We start from the raw sequence: 17,957 nt of genomic DNA, 5'->3' as shown, positions 1-17,957 counted from the left end.
CACACTAAGAAAGTGTACCTTAAATATCTAAACGTAAACCCACACATATCACTAATCTTAGTCTTTTAGGACCTCTTCTGAATCCATTTTAAAAGTGGTAAAATATCCCAGCTATATAATTTAAACAAATAGTTCTTCATACAAAATTCGATATATATTCTACTCCCACAACAAATCCTAAGCCTTGGTTCTGACACACTAAACTTAGATCATACCTTCAATATAAATTGTTATAGCAAAAGATCAACTGTTGTGCAGATCAAGAGAATAAATCTACTATAGAATTAACCACAGTATGTTGTTCTATTACATATCATACAGCACATGTAAATTGCTAACCCAAAGTTCTATGTCATGTTTTCAAGTAATACATTTTTCTAAATACAGAAGATTGTCAAAAAGCGGCAGGAAATCTTATTAAACAAAGCTTTCAAAAATAAATTACATGAACATCTCTTGCAAAAACTGGTTATTTTTGTTTTTTTCCTCTCCTCAGCAATGCAAAACTGTAAATAATGACTTAAAAACTCACAGAAATAACCCCCAAACAGCATGATAAACTGGGGAGGGAAAAATAATTGTTTGACAAGTTTATACAGAGATTACAGACACACTATAAAGGCCATTAAGAAGAAATCACATATCTAGCTTTTTACGACTATATATTAAAATGTTAATTCTATAAATGCTGTCCATTTAAACTTCTGTTTCACAAAACATTCCCTACTTATAGAGGTCTACATAAAGCAGTTTGGAAAGCTTCTGAAAAACGAGGTATGTGATGCAAAGAGGCAATGTTTTAAATTTGTTTCACAGTATCACATTACAATTTGTGCAAGATTTTTAAAATACAAACCATGCCAGTTTGCTTCTTTTAAGTGAATAAAAATGTTCTGATTGAGGACAGACTCTGGGCTATACTTAAATCCTTTATCAATTATTCCAGGCTTAGTAAAAAATAACTTACTGATCCAAATACCTGCTTTAGATATACAAATGAGTTGGTTTGTCCTTCACGTTAATATTCCTAACTGATTGTTAGAAATTCATCAGTTAAATATGAAAACTGATTTTGTACCTATAAAGCTATGGTTCTATTCACTCACTCTTTTCTTTCTCAATCCCCTTCAGCTAGAACAAGGATTTCAATGTAAAAGCATCCATCACTGTTAAGTGCAAAAATGAAAAAAAAAAAATGAGGTTTTAATTGTAATATGAAACTTAAAAGCAATTAAATTAGACCACTGCAGAAGTGTATGTTTCTGGAAAACAGAATTTTAAAAGTAGGTGTAAAAGTTCACATTAGGATCTATGCAGAAGACAATTAAGTTACCTTCTGCTGTACCGACAATGACTGGACAGGTAGATGGAAAAAGAAGTTGAGCAACAAATGGCCCGTGTTAGTGCAAACTCAGTATAATGTTCTTAATATTCTAAGATTGAGTCCAGCTAGACCAGTAACTGGCCATATCTTGCTATCACATAAGTAGAAAATCTTGTGAAATCACAAGAGTTCAACAGGTAAAGTACTACGGCCATGAAACTCACATACCAATTTGAAAGATAGGCATAGGCTCAAGACCATTTAAATCTATCTAGTTATACACATGAATTAACTTAGACTAGCACCAACCACCTGTGAATTTGAGCACTCTTCCAGATTTAAAAAAAAATGAGACAGTGTTAGCACTTGAAAAAGTTATCAACTCAAACTGCCACTTAAAAAAACTTTAGCTTAACTTAAAGTTACGTGGGAAATATGAAACAATCAGACGAAAAGCTCTTTCTGAGACTCATTTGTTTTTCCTTCAATCTACTCTAATAACAGAACACATTTAAATCTCAGTACACTTGAAAACAGTACACAAAAAATATACATATATAAATATTAAGAATGAGGATCTAAGTTAGTGCTTCTCTGTGTTAGAGAGGTCACAGCTAAAATAAAATCCTAGTGATATTGCCTCAGATTGTTACCCGTATTAAAAATAAAAAGTCACGTCAAACTAGTTTAAATGTCTGTACTCAATAATACTCTAAATGCTCTTCTAAGAGTGCATAGTTGTCTTGATCTGGTATCTCAGTGACTATCACAAAAATCTAGAATATGATTACTTTTAGGCCAGAAAAAAAATTGCTGATAATTGCACTTTGTTACCTTTTCTTACTGAAATGAAACATCACAAGGATGAAAGCAAATTCCTTCCTCCACTAATCTTTAAGAGCACCCTTTTCTGTGTACGAAACTCTCTCAGCTTTCTTAAATACTGACAGCACTCCTTTCTATCATAAGACAAGTTTCCTAAGTATGAAACGCCAGTGATGCACTAAGGCGTGCTACTCATTAAAGGACTTTCTGAAGACACTGAGGATAGAGTTTGGCAACAGCACATTCGAAATGCCGGCCAAGGTCCCAGAGCCGATCCGGGGTCTCATATACTTTCATCCACTGGTCAGCAATGTCATCATATTGGTAAAGAGAATTTTTTCTGCTGGTTCTGAAGACATGTTCTTCAACAGTCACTTGAGTAGCTCGAACAAATAAATGGAGTTTATTCTGGAAAAGTACCAGTTTAAGGTATGGATTTATGGATTGATCACATGGAAAATCCTTTTTACGAGTCCACTTATTGAGCTCAATATCATAGGCTTCTACAGTAAACATACGTTGATGATTTCCACAGGTTCCAGCTATGTAGTAGATAGAGTCCTTGTATACAGCTGCTAAGCCCTGGATTCTAGGCACAGTCATGGGAGTTAAAAAACCCCAGTAGTCTTTTTGAGGCTCATAGAAAAGGAAAAATTCTCCTAAAAAAAGAAAAAGAAAACAAGAATATGTACATTTTCATGTTTGATTTTTGGCTGTATGTTGTAATTCCAACCTCTGAAGACTAAAAAGTGTAATTTTCCAAATATTTCACTTTCTAAAATATTTCTTTTATAATCTCCAGAGATACATTAATGAGGTTACAAAATACCATAAAACTTTTTCAACTCCATGATACAATATAACAGATAATATTACAGTCAACCTAAATTAGGCTGTTCATATTGAGGAGGTAGGAGTTACTATGGACTGATGGCAGAATAACAGTTAAGAGCTTGGTTCCTTGTTCTATCCAATTGTGTGTTATAGAAAATTTATTTTAATCCAGCTTAAAAAAGCATTATTATTAATGTTCAGCCAATAAGACCAAATGCCACCATCAATTTGTGTCCCAACTATTTAATTAGAAGACAGCACATGGGATTGTTCAAATCTATGTTTATGGTCAATGATGTGCTCACTTGACTGAATGTTGCTGTAATTATGCAAAGACAAATATTCAACATGAGAAAACATGGCTTTAATAAAATAGAAAACATGTTTGGTTTATGGCATTGACTTTGAGTCAGCTTCTATTCTAATTTGACAATAATAGGGTATGCTGAATCAGAATGCCAATATGATAATGTCAGAAAAAATTAAAGTAGTAAAGATTTAAGAGTTTTGCTATTTATAACATTTGTATGAAATCCGTGTAATAAAAATCTGAACCCTTTATGAGTAGATTAAATGATACTTCAAAAGCCACAGATTTTTTAAAAATTAGTACAACATAAGCTTCCACCTATGTATGTCAGATTTATTTATGTAAAGAGGCTTGGTTTAGACTAGTAATACCTGACTCTAAATTGGACCTCCGTTTGAAAACTGTTCTGAACTAGAGTTATTGTTATCTACAAATTCAACTGCCAACTTAATAGTGACACTTTACCTCTAATAGTTTGTTGAGCTCCCAGATTTACTTGTACAAGATCTGCTTTTATTAATTAACTTGTAACAGGATTCTTGATAAAGAAGACAGGAATCCATACTTTCTAATGTGTGCTACTTCTCTACAAATTTCTTATAGAAAAGAAAATGACACACCAAAAATTTGATTCTTAAAATTTAAAGTCCTCTTTAATAAAATAAAACCAATGATAAGCAATTAAGAAAATCTCAGGGCCTCAGATTCCTCTGAAATTAAATATAACCTTGGATTAAATGATATTCATTCCAGCCCTGAAATTGTATTAATTCATTGCTATTTTGCTTTAGTATTTGCATTAATATACAACCTTTACATTCCAAATTGGGAGTCTTATAATTCTGTTTCTATCAACTAACTGGTTAGGCAGTAAGACACACACACACACACACACACACACACACACACACAGCTTTCATCAATCATATTGGATGACATAACCTATCCAACGATAATGAATGGATTATACATCTTTTTTTTTTTTTTTTTTTTTTTTTGGAGACAGGGTCTCACTCTGTTGCCCAGACTGCAGTGCAGTGGACTCATAATAGCTCATTGCAACCTCACACTCCTGGGCTCAAGTGATCCTCCTGCCTCAGCCTCCTGAGTAGTTGGGACTACAGGTGTGCCCCATGACACCCAGCTAATTTTTCTTTTTTTTTTTTTTTTAATAGAGATGGGGTGGATTATACATCATTTAACATCATACATCATTTAACATTGTACATCATTTTCTGCAAGACCAGCGAACCCAAATCATGCCTGTGCTTCCATTTAACTAAAATAAGGAATGAGTGAGTACTACTCCTGAACAATTACCTTGAAATTAAACTTAAAAGAAATGTGTTCAGACATTTCTAAATAATTTTAAGTCAAATACAGGACCAGAGCAAAGTGTTTTTTAACGATGGGGATATGTTCCGAGAAAAGTGTTGTTAGGGGATTTTGTTTTTGCATGAACATCATACAGTGTACTTACACAAACCTAGATGGTACAGCCTACTACACACCTAGGCTGTAAGGTATAGCCTACTGCTCCTAGGCTACCTACCTGATAGCATGTTACTGAACACTGTAGGTAACTATAACACAATGGGAAGTGTCTGTGTTTCTAAACATATCAAAACATAGAAAAGGAACAGTGAAATATGGTATTATAATCTTATGGGACCACAGTTGTATATTTGGTCCACCATTGACCAAATCGTTGTTACGCAGCATTATAACTACATATCTTCATGGAAGTTGCCCCTTTTCCTTGTTTTATTAAAGTAGTAGTATGAGGAAAATATATATAAACAATTAAGAAACACAGAAGAGGAAAAAGGACACTGGTATTAATATTATCTACATTGCATTCTATATTCAAGCAACTAAAAGGTATAAGAAACCAAATAGAAAGAAAATACTAGTTATCACAAATCAGAACCTTGGATCAAACATCTCCTTTACTCTCACTCAGTCACTGTTCTTCTACTGTATCTTTGCCAGAGTACTGGTCCTTAGTAGTTTTTTTTTTTTTTAAAGCTAAGTATATTAGACAGTTCCTCTTATAATGGTAAAAGTTAAAAAAAAAAAAAGGTGACATCTCAAAGTTCTTCGGTGAAAAAAATTGAAAACAATATATTATTGAAGCAATCTAAATAGCAGTGAAATTAAAACCTAAAGACTGTACTTTCCAACTGTTTGTAATTAAGTTTCATAACTTTTGCAATTATAGGGCTTATATAAAACTCTTTGGTAATAAATAGTATAACTTAGTTAATGCTTTGTTCTTTTCTTCTCTTTTAAACTAATCCAGTAAATTCCATAAAAAAGCAATTGCTGTATCTCTTGATTATATATTATTAAAAAGCAAAAATATGCATCAATCTTGCTTTTTTGTTTAAAGTTTTAAAAACTGCTCTGAAGTAGTTCTCCCAAAAGGCTGAACTATTAAATATTAAAGAATGTTTTCAAGAATATTTTTTCCACATATCAAAACACAAGAACATAAAAAAATTACAGGATCATTTTTAATTACTTAAAACTACCTGCCCCTTTTTTTGGGGCGGGGGGACAGAATCTTACTCTGTCCCACCACATCACAGCTCACTGCAACCTAGACTACTGGACTCAAGTGATCCTCCTGCCTCAGCCTCCCAAGTAGCTGGGACTACAGGCACGCACCACCACACCCAGCTAATTTTTCTATTTTTTGTAGAGAAAGGGTCTCATTCTTGCTCAGGCTGGTTTTGAACTCCCGACCTCCAGCAATTCTCCCCTCTCAGCCTCCCAGAGTCCTAGGAGTACAGGTGTGAGCCACTGTGCCCCGCCCTTATTTCCTTTATAGGTCTTTTACAGAATAGAGTGTTCCAATAAATAGTTTGCTAAGGAAGCCAGAGGTATTCCTCAATTAACAGGAACTAACACCTGTTTCAGTATAATTAAGTAAAACACAACTTGATGTTTTACCTTTCCATGAAGAACTAAATCACTTAGGCACCTACCCTGTAAAACATAGATCTTCTCTTTGTACTCCACAGCATTATGGAATTCCATTGCAACTGGCATTGCGCAAACAGTTGTCCAACAATTCTCTCTACTGTCGTAGCACTCCACAGATTTTAGTGAGTTTCTTCCATCACCTTCATAAACACGACCTCCAATTGCATACATTTTACCACAGCAATACACTAGTTTGCAGCCTATTCTGGCTCGCAGCAAGGATGGTTTGGGTAGCCATCTGTTGGTGGAATGATCATACATCCAGAAATCATTTTCCGCCTTATGGTCGATGGAGACCTCACTGCTGCTTGGCCTGTACCCTCCTGCAATGTAAATGTCATTATCTGGTGATACAAGAATCCCAACTTCTCTCAAGTCATTTGGTGGTTTGCATAGTTTAAACACTCTTCCTGTGACTATATCTAGACAAGGCACTGTTTGCTTCTTTCCTGAGTGTTTGTGGGCAGCATCAAAACATATGATCATTTCCGAAGCAGTCATTCCAAGCCTCTGTGTACAGCCATTGGTGTTGGATGGTCCCTTTTCGACACAGCATTTGGATATAGCCTGTGCAAACTGAGGTGGAATTTTCTCTATGAAGGTATCTTCCATCAAAGGAAAACGTATGCATTTGGCAAAAATTTCTGGAAGGTGCACTTCTCTTTCATTCTGTTCATGTTCAAACCACCTTATAATGCTTTCATAAACATGCTCTTCTCGGTCTACATTTAAATCATCACTGTTTAGTATACTTATCAGTTGGTCTTTTGTCAACTGAAGAAACTCTTGTTCTTTGGTGACACACAGAAACTTTTTACGAATGTATTCTTTTGATCGATCTCCAAGTTCCTGATGACCATAATGATCAGCAAAGATAAAGACCCCAATAGAATTTTGTGGGTCCAAATGACTGATCATATACTTAGCACATTGGTCTTGGATGGAAGGAATCTGGAAGATGCTAGCTGCAGTGAACAAGGCTTGAACATTGGCCTCTGTCAGAATAACTCTGGAAGTGTAGGCATAGTTCAACACTAAATCCATTGATTCAGCTTCAACACCGACTATTCGAACTTCTTTTTGAGTACTTTCTGTAAGGCCGCTAGTGAACATGGATCTATGAAGGAAACAGTGGTTAACATATATGTGCTATAAATAAAAATTACTGTGGCAAATTTTTAAAAAGTACAAAGTTACCACAAAGATAAGCTTTTGTAATACAGTATTTCCTAATATAGTTCCTGATATTGGGGTAAAAATTGATAATCTAGCAGAAAGATTTAGTCTGGCTAATCTCAAAAACCCTATTCTCAGGGATAGCCTACTTTGTGGCAACAATGAAAAAAGGAGAGTACACCCAAGTAAAGCAAACCAAAAGGTGACATGGCATATTCCAGTATCTTTTTTTCCTTGGAGCCCCTTCTAGACTTCTAGTCAAGTTGCCTTAGGGACATAAGATCTTAATTAAATTGCCATGCCAGTCAAAAAGTTTAACAATACCAGGTGAGGTGGTTCATGCCTATAATCCTAGCACTTTGGGAGGCCAAGGAAGGAGGACTGCTTGAGGCCAAGAGTTTGAGACCAGCCTGAGCAAGAAAGAGAGAGACTTTGTCTCTGCAACAAATAGAAAAATTAGCTGAGCGCGGTGCTGCATGCCTATAGTCCCAGCTACTCAGGAGGCTGAGGCAGGAGGATCGCCCAAACCCAGGCACTCAAGGCTACAGTGAGCTATGATGATGCCACTGCACTCTAGGCTGGGTGACAGAGCCTAGAGTTTCACAAAATAAAAATTAAAAAAAAAAAAAAAAGAATATCTATAAAGGTGTCAATGTGATACATTGGCATACAAAGAGAAGAGACAGTCTAATAAAACTTTTCATGTCCCAGTGAAAATTACAAGGCAACTTGTGTCCAAAATATATCTTTAAAAATTTCATCTTAGGAAAGCAAGATGTTCTTCAAAGTACATATTCTCCACCTATGCCTTTTTAAAACTATTAGTTTTGAATGCTTCTTTAATCATTATAAGGAATATAAAGATCACTTACCCTTGGACATTTTGAAAATCTTTCAAATATATCTTGAAAATATTTCATTTTTTCAGTTAAAATTACCATATTTTACCTAGTTATATCTAGACATAAATAAAGATTATAGTAGGGTTAATATAATGCCTCTTCTAAAGAGAATTTAATAGTTAACTGATTCTTTGGAAATAATAGTTTTTAAAATCCCAAACTTTTACCTTTGAGATCAAGCTTTTTTTTTTAAATTAAAATAGTGCATTTATGGGACTTTCTTGACCAAAACATTAAGTAGCCAAACCTGGCTCTTTATTTACGTATTAGCCATTTACAAACATCATTTGCCTTTCTTTTCCCCTGTTTCAGGTTTCATTCTAGACTACTCTTAAATATGAAAATCAAATCAAAACCTCTTTTAAAAGCCTTTTGAGGAAAGGGCTATGTACTATTTATCTTTATTTTCAAGGTCTACGATGCTTAATAGATGTTTGTTGAAGAAATTGACCTAACATTGGTGATAGAAGTTGATTATTCTGATCCAGACCCCTTCCATTTTTAAGTGCTATTATGAAAAATATCCTTAAATGGCAAGAATTCCAGTAACTTTTGAAGTATCCATCAAATCCATGGAATTAATTTTAAAATGCAGTATGGAAAACATTGGAGATACAAGGACTCAGCTTGCTGCCCGGGTTAATCGCTTTGGAGTTCTATTTTTACTTGTACAGTGTAAATTTTAATATTACAAAGGCTTTTTTTGATGACTAAAAACTAGACGTTCCTATGTAGGAGTTGGTTTTCAATTCAGGTGCTGAAAGAATCACCTATACAGCTACCAATTAAAAAGAAAAATAAAGCCCTTCATTAGGAGAGATTAACTCCCAAAGGAGAACATTACACATATTCCTGTATCATGGGAACTACTCCAGACTTGAATAGGCTCGTCTCACACACAAGAGCAGTCTGACACTTGATGAGTGCTCCTCTGTTCTAGTAAGTTCTTCACGTAAACTCTGTATATAAAGTGGGAGCACTTCCTCACACAAAATCCAGAGTACCAAACATTTCTAATTATCATACAAATTTTAATTCTGATAAGTCACTGGGATCATGAAAAAGCCATGCCAGATTCCCAGCTATTCTGATTCTTCTACCAGTGACGCAAGACTTAGAAATTATTAAGTATGTCTTCCTAGATCCCACATAAGAACAGTACTGGTGCCAAGAAACTTTGTATAAAAACCTCTATCAAAAGATAAAAATCTAATCCTTTAAGTTTTCTAGTCAGATTTCTTTATTTGAATACACATATCTTATGCTTTGAAAGTTTTTCAAGCATTTTTTAACTCCTTGGAAATTAAGAAATTTATTAATTGTTCATATCTTAAGGAAATTAAAGAATTGAAGATTTTAAGGAATTAAGAATCTCTTTTGGCACACTTCTTTTAAAGTGATTTGTCTTGGTCTCCAAAGCTAATTTTAATTAAGTATGATATTTAAATAATATAATCCAGAATATAAAATTTCTATGAGATATAGGTATCTTCACATTGAAGTTCTAATTTTTTAAATTTTTTACTATTCAAATCTAATATACAATAAAAATTTTTTTTACAGGAAACTTTAAAAAGGACCCATTCTATCCACTCTTGTTCCTTAAGAGTTATCTAGTAACTAAGAAGGCTGGCACAGGAATCAAATCCAGCCTCTATCATTTACCAGTTAGATGATTTAGGCAGGTTATTTAACCTCATTGAGCCTCAGTTTTTTCATATGTAAAATGGGAACAAGTGTACGGAGATAAGATTATAAAGATTATATAAGGCAGTGTATGTAAAGTAAGCTTAGCCAAAGCTTGATAAATAATAATGGTGACATATATTTAAACACATAAATGACCTAACCGTATCTAATGGATAGCCTGGGTAAGTGAATCTCACCATAGCTTTCATTACCAGGCCAAATTTCACAACTTCTGCATATATGAGTTTCATTTTTCCCCCCAGCTCATTGTTTTGTGATGATTAATACTTAGCAGTCCAATGACCTACCCCTAAGCAAGTCTAAACGATTACAACATCACAAGCATCGGACTGAAGTGACTATATTTAACCCAGTATTCTGAGAAAAAGGAACCAGAAACTACTGTCTGGAACATTACACTGCTATGTGTCCTACAAAGGTAAGGACCTTCAAAAGGAAAAAGCACATTTACAATGTGATTGAGAAGATGATTTTACTGTCATTCATGCACCACTTTTGAATATTGAAAGGCTTAAAAAAGTGTGCACTTGACACAAAAAAGAAGTAAACTCAGGCAGGAAACTACATTTTCCATTAATCTTTTCTTAAAGTAGGAAGTTATTTTTCAGACCCAAGTTTTAAAATTTTACTTTTCAAAGTTTATGATAAACAAGAATTAATATAAATGAAAATAAAAGCTTAGCTTAAAAATACTTCTGGAAATCTTAGAAATCGTTAGTTTGGGGCCTAAGGAAACTATAGTTCATTCATTTTTATCCCACTGCTTGTCCCCCCATAGGATTAAAACAATCTATTGAATGGTAATTTGTTTTTAAAGGAACAGGCTACTATATTTTAAATTCTAAGAGTTACATGCACTAAAAAAAACATGCATTCTGGATAACTTTCTGGAACAAATTCTAGATCATCACTGCCCAGTAAAACTTGTAGTGATGGAAATGCTGTATATCTTTGCTGTCCAATATGGCAGCCAATAAGCATGTGGCTACTGAGTACTTGAAATGTGTTTAGTGTAACTGAGGAAATATTTAATTTTATTTAAGTAATTTAAGTTTAAATAGCCACAGGCAGCTAGTAGCTACCCTATTGAAGAGCACAAGTCTAGATTTTCTGGTCATTGACCTCAAACAAACAAACAAACATAGGTCCACTAACTTAAAAACCCACCACCTGAACTCTAGAAGAACCTCTCAAGTCAAAAACAAGGGCTTAATAAGATAGGGCCTGCTATCTATTCTGAGGAAACAAACTCATTGGTTTCATTTCATTATTGCATCTCAGTATAATAATCAAGGGGACAATACTGAGGGGGAAAGGGAGCTCCGTGCAAATATCAATAGAAATTTCCACCATCATCATACCTGAAGTAAGGGCTGATTGCAGCAAGAACGTTTCTGTGACAGGAAAATGTTTTCCCATGATCCACTTCCACTACAATGTCTGTCAGCTGCCCCTCATCGTACATTGTTTTGAGTTGCTTAAGAATACTGCAAGCATGGAAGGGGTCCATGGCATCGTTGGCTGTGTCTGAAGATGGAATCCCATTCGGTGTCGGGGAAGACTTACTTAAATCTAGGAGGAGAAAAATCGTACAACCACAAGTTCCGAGCCAGTTACGGCGTCACGGGTTTTTTTATTTGCTAGGCTTCCCCCCCTCCTTTCAAAAATAAATATGCGTATTTATACACACTACCTTATGGTACCGCGAGTGCAGGATTTGAGAGACAGAGAGCTGAAAGCTAGCGGCGAACAAGTTCAAAGGCCAGCCCGCTCCTCCGGGAGCCAGGCGAGCTCGGTGCCCCGTGCTCGCGAAGGGAGCGTGCTCTTAGAACAGACGAGATGTCTGCGGGGACTCCGCCAAGAGCCGGCACGTCCCAGCCGAGAGCGCAGGGCAGGAGCCTCACGAGGGAAGCTCGACGGGTGGCGGCCGCCGGTGCCCTCTCAACCGCCTCCCGAACGGGTTGGAGCGGCGGCGGGTACGCAGCCTCCTCATCCCCGTCCAGCCGGACCGCCCACCGCCCTCCAGCCCATTCATCCTGCTTTCCCTCAACCCTCTCCACCTCTCCATCCTTCTCTCCGGCTCCTCATCGCTACCTCCGCATCTCACAGCCTGTGCCTGGCCCCGGCCCACCTTCTCCCTCCTCCCTCCACACCGCCCTAACCAGCACACGACCCACCTGCCGACGCGGCCATTTCTCTGTGGGGCCCGGGCTCCGGCTATTTAAAGAGGAAATGTCATTTCGCTTCTCCAGCTCCCGGGTTCCGGCTCTTCTAAGCTTTCCCTAGCCAATGGGGTGTCCTATGCATTCGGCTCCGCCCCCAGCCTCCGAACTACTGGATCTGATTGGCCAGGACGCGAACATAAGCGCGTCGGGAAGTGTAGTTTTATTACCCCGGCTCCCGCGTGGTCCGGGTCGGGAGGAGAACCAAGCGGGGGTTCCTATTGGCTGGTTCGGACGGAGGTGGAGAGTAAGGCGCCGGCCAGCCTGTGGCTGTGGGGCGCGCAGTGCCTGCCGGGAGAGGTAGTCTTCTGGCAGAGGAGAGCTGTCATTCTGCGGGGCTGGGGTAGGGAAAGCTCTTTAAGTGCTAATTTCCCCATTTTAGGCCTCTCTTCTGGCCTCCGGGTCATTTTTTCACCTTTTTCTTCATTCCCTAAACTTCCTGCCAATGACTAGCTTCCGATAGGAAATCAGGCTCTGCGTGAGGGCTGTGAAACCAGACAAATTTGGAAGTGGACACGAGGGCTGTTGTCCAAAAATGCAAAGGAAATCTGACACCCCACCCTGAAGAAAAATATCAGAAGGCCCAAAAGCAAGCTGTCTCTGATGAGTCACCTGTGGCACCCAATTGAAAAAGCATCGACTTGGCTGGTGCTCCGGTTTCCACAGATTAATTTGGTCTGGTTACAACGGCTGCTTTAACTCCCACTCATGCCTTGCTTTTCTTCCACACCCAGAGAACACCTGTTCCACTTTTAAGAGCACGTGAACATTATAGAGGGATCCAAGATGCTTTCCTTTTTGCTTCTGGGAAACGGAGGGGTTACGATACTCAGTAATCAGGGATTACCTTTGAAGAAATATTGGAGACTGTCTCTTCACTTTGATTGTTTCCTTTGCTGTGAAGCTTTTTAGCTTGATGTGATCAAGTGCCCCCCAGCCAGAAGCCAGGGACGATTACTGAAGCCCTGGCTCTTTACTCACTATATGTGAGACCTTAGATAATACTTCCGAGTTCTTAGGGTCTCAGCACTCTGACTTTTCACTTGTAACATAGAATCCATATTCTATCTGCTTTATAGACGGAAAACCTTTTGAAAGAAAACCGAAACTTTACTATTGACTAGTTTTGATTTACTCATCTTGTGTTTCTAACATCTAACAGGGTATATACATTATAGATGCTTAATGTTCTAAAGATAAATGTAAGGTGCAAATGAGCTAAGACTGGGAATGTTATTTCTAGAAATTTGAAATATAAGGAAGTATAAGGAATGGGAAGGATTTCTAGTGGAGACATATTTAGTCCATGCATTTAACTTTTCTCACACCCAAAAGATCAAATAGTTAAACTCCTTGATAATTGATCTCAGAATTTAAATTGTGATTGATAAAAGAATTATAAAAAACAATTTATTTCTGTTCTCTAGGTCTGCTGAGAAATTTAGAGCTCAAAGTACTATAATCCTATGCAAATTAAGAAGTGGTGTTTCCTCCCAACGGGGGTTTATGAACATCCATATGCACTTATAATTCTTCTTTATGAAAACCTTTTCTGCACAGTTATACATGGAAGAAATTGATTTAATTTTTGTTATTCATAACTTTAAATTTCCATTTTGTGAGCCTAATGCTGTTGTTTTCTAATTTATTAAAATAATGTTTTTAAAAATCACAATATTGATGATAAGGAAAATGGCATTAATCCTTAGGGTTGTCAGATTTAGCAAATGAAATATAGGGCATGCATTATTTAAGACATACTTAAACTAAAATATCATTTGCTGTTTATCTGAAATTCAAATTTAATTGAGTGTTCTGTATTTTTTCTGGCAACTTTTTTAAACCTGTTAATATGGGGGAGTTTTGTTTGTGTTTTATGTGTGTTTTGTAGCCGCCTATCTACTTAAGCCTTAAGAAATGTAGCCAATTTTCTTTTTCATTTGATTCTCAACTAATTAACAGAGTTGGCAATATTATTTGACTAATTAAAAGGCAGTTTTCTGATTCTTTGACCCACAGGATTTCTAAATTGGAAGTGGAGCAGAATACAAGAACAAACACCAATCTAAATAGAAATAGAAAGAAAAAAGATTTATAATCACAAAGTTGCCATTTATATGACACTGTAAATAGACTCCATTCTACTGGGCAAATAGCATTACATAGTAAAGATTTCATCATCACTAAAATGCATTTTTTAAAAACGTAAAATAAATAGTAAGATCTCAAAATTGAACCAATAGGAAAATTATTATTTCTCAATGATCTTTAAGAATACAAGGGAGATTCTTTTTCAGGGTTGATACTACATAGCCAAAGGTTACAGCTTTCTTTTTAAATAGCCCTAATTTGAAAATTAGTAAGTACCTGCTAAACCTACTGATAATCTTGAAAGGCAGCAGCAAAAATAAACCAGTTTTCTTCTTAATATATTGAAAAGTATATTGCAATTTTGCATATATTTGTAGTTTAAAGTAAATCTATTAAGGATAAGAATTGAAAATGCAAACCAGAATATTTGAAGGGCCTATATTTAGTTCAAATTAGACATTTAGAGCTTTATTATTTTAATATTTTTTTACCTAGGAAATACAAGCAAAGAGAATTGCTATAATTATTGTTGCTTGAGAGAAGAAAAGTCTTTACATTTAAATTCTAGCAAAGATGAAGGATTGTGAAAGCAGCAAATTTAGAAAATGAGAAAATTGCAGTCTCCTTGTTTTATTCTGCTTCCACTTCAAGAGAGTGACTTTTAGCAATTATCAGCTGTGCCCAGGGTACTGTCAATAATACCACACAACACAAGAATGATAGCAACTCCGATGAAGAAGGTGTAAAAGAAAATAGAAATTCACTTCTGCAAATCGATTCTGCAGTTTTCCAATTTCCCTGTTCAGTACTGGCTGAGGCTGTGAAATTGACCAGAGCTATATAACATGAAAGAGAGAATACTTGAGACTCTTACCTTTTAGCACATAATATCCCCATATGTTTATCCTTCTCAGCCTACAGCTACTACCTTCTTGATATCTTCAATGCGACATTTTTCTTGCTAAAAACTTTCGCATTGGCTGGATTAATGGGAATGACAACAAAAGTGATTATTCAATATAAATTTAATATAATATCAGATATATAAACAGATTCTTTTAAATTTCTAGAACATTATATATTACCTCTGATTTAGTTTCTTTTAAATACAAAACTCTAAACAGATATTAATATCAGGTTTACTGATTGGGCATTGCTGGGCTTTGTTGTGTTTTTTATTTTTTATTCTCTTTAGGGTGATACGAGGATTCAACATGGTAATAACTAGAAGATTGCATTTCCTGAAAAACTGAATTTGATCATACATGGATGTTAAAACACATTAATTTGTCTGAGTATTTGGAATTAGCATGTACCTGAAAAATAGAGACTGAAACTAGTGGCAGTGAAATTCAGTTCCTCAAAAATATTTATTGCCTCCTCCCATAACCTACCTTCTGGGAAGGTACTGTGTAAAGCAAGGTTTCACATACTAAACGAGATGGATAGATAAATAGATGATAGATATTAATAAATAGTTGTAGAGATATAAGATTCCTAACCTCAAGGACCTAATAGTTTATCTGTGGAATTAAAACATTCACATGAAAATCAATTTAAGAAAATGAAATCTGAGAGCAGCCCTTAATTAGCTTTATAAGTATTTCAAACAATTAATGTTAAGGGTTCCAGAAGAGATAAGAGATTTTGTTCAGTGGGATTTAAGCTGGACAGCCATAGAGATAGTTGCAAAAGTGATGGAGTACTTTCTTACCTCTTTGCTTTTTTTTTTGACTTGACCCAGAAGGTAAAGCATGCAGTTTAATATTAATGGGGCTTAATGCAGGAATTGAACAAGGAAAAGGAATCAATGGCTATGTGTTACCTACTTTATTTCACTTGATTTTACATTTTAATTAAATCTTATAAGAACAATGTTACAAATGAAAAGACCAAAGCCCAGTGATTTTGATATGATAACCTGCCAGAGTCATATAGGGGTCTTTGGCTCCAAAGCCAACTCTCTTTTGATTACAGTAGATAAAAGTCTGGGAATAAAACAGAATACTGAAAATAAGATGTTGTAGGATTTTCTTCCCATTAAACATGTCTAGTTCTAATTGACAAGGTCATTTAGTAACTGTCATGAATGGACAGTACTATTGGTATAGGTTTGAGATAGTTTTATGCCCCTAGAAGTGGGGACAAAAAGGAAAAGCTAGAGGCACGAAGGTCACACTATTAAACTAATTTGACCTTGTCAGACCAAACTGATAATTTTAGAGGTATAGTCATTTACTATTTTTTATCTTTCCACAAAAATAATTAAAAGGAATGGTTAAAATATATAGGTGTGTGATTATTAATATTTAAGTTGACTATCACTATTATACAAGACTGAATTGTTGTATAAGATTGAAGACCCTCAGGAGAATTACTCTACTGTACCCTTAATTTATTCAACAATATTCAAACTCAGAATGACTGCAAGAGCCAAAGCCACTGTCAAAATGTGAGACATCAGCACTCTTCTCTGTTTGAAGATTAGCTTATAACCCAAATGGAACTAATGTAGTTAAACAATGACTGTTGATTCTTTCCAACCCCGATCATGATCTGATTTTTTTTTAAGTTCATGGAATCACTAAAAAGCCTAAATGGAAGGAAAATCAGTGGGCAGTAGGCGTCAGCGTATAGACACAGGAACTGAAATTCATGGAGAATAGACATTAGGCTATTTGGAAATGAGTTTAAACACACCAGAGAGAACATAGAAGATGAGTTGTTGATTGTATATTAATCCTCCACATAATCAAATATTTATAAATTAAATCTATTGACATACCACAATAATCTCAGGGTTATTTGGTTTTTATATCTGGTTGTTCCAGCATGGAGTTTTCTTATCTCAGCACTATTGACATTTGCAGCTAGATAATTCTGCGTTGTGGGGGCTTCCCTGTGCTTTGTCAGATGCTTAGCAGCATCTTTGTCCTCTACCTACTAGATGCTAGTAGCACCCGCCTCCCAGATGTGAAAATGAAAATGTCCCCAGACATTGTGCAATGTCCCCTGGGGGAAAGTCTTCCACTGTTTTACAGTGTGCTCCTACCTGCTCTGTGCTCTTCTGTGCTGTGTTCTCCCACTTTGTTAACAGCTCTCTTATGGTTTACGTAATCATACTATGCTTATTATTTAAAACTATTTTGGTTATTTTCCTTTTAAATATCCATTGCACTGAGTAGAGTTATATTTCTCAGTCCATAACACAATATAATTTTTGATCCATGTGCCCCATCTCTTGTGTCATATATGTACTATTGCCTTTAATCCCCTTTCTCTACTTCCAGCCTCTTCCAACTTCAAATACAACCATTATAATGAGTTTGATGGGGATCCTGTGTGTCGGTTCTCCTAAAATATATACCGATGTTTTATGTGGCCTTATGATTTATATAATATTATTGTGGTATGAATCTCAGTTTTTCTTACTTTTTTCATTTTCTGTGCTTTTAAGGTCTACACATGTTGCTTTGTTTATATCTAGTCAAGTCTTTTCATTCTTTGCATTCCCATCAACTAGTTCACTGTTTGATATATGTAGGGTACTCAATAAATGTTCACATAATTAATTG

The 17,957-nt window shown here is 35.8% G+C and overlaps 1 protein-coding gene across 1 annotated transcript; it reads right to left on the bottom strand.

Moving 5' to 3' along the window:
• Positions 1-2,344: 2,344 nt before the first annotated feature.
• KBTBD8 (kelch repeat and BTB domain containing 8) lies at positions 2,345-12,262 on the bottom strand. Its single transcript, XM_069473781.1, has 4 exons — positions 12,247-12,262; positions 11,431-11,641; positions 6,284-7,398; positions 2,345-2,808 (listed from the first exon to the last, which is right to left on the bottom strand). The coding sequence occupies exons 1-4, from the start codon at positions 12,260-12,262 to the stop codon at positions 2,345-2,347; spliced, it is 1,806 nt and encodes a 601-aa protein (XP_069329882.1).
• Positions 12,263-17,957: the final 5,695 nt, after the last annotated feature.

Source organism: Eulemur rufifrons, chromosome 7 (assembly GCF_041146395.1).
Source record: "Eulemur rufifrons isolate Redbay chromosome 7, OSU_ERuf_1, whole genome shotgun sequence".
NCBI lineage: Eukaryota > Metazoa > Chordata > Mammalia > Primates > Lemuridae > Eulemur > Eulemur rufifrons.
This window is presented reverse-complemented; position numbering and strand designations above follow the sequence as displayed.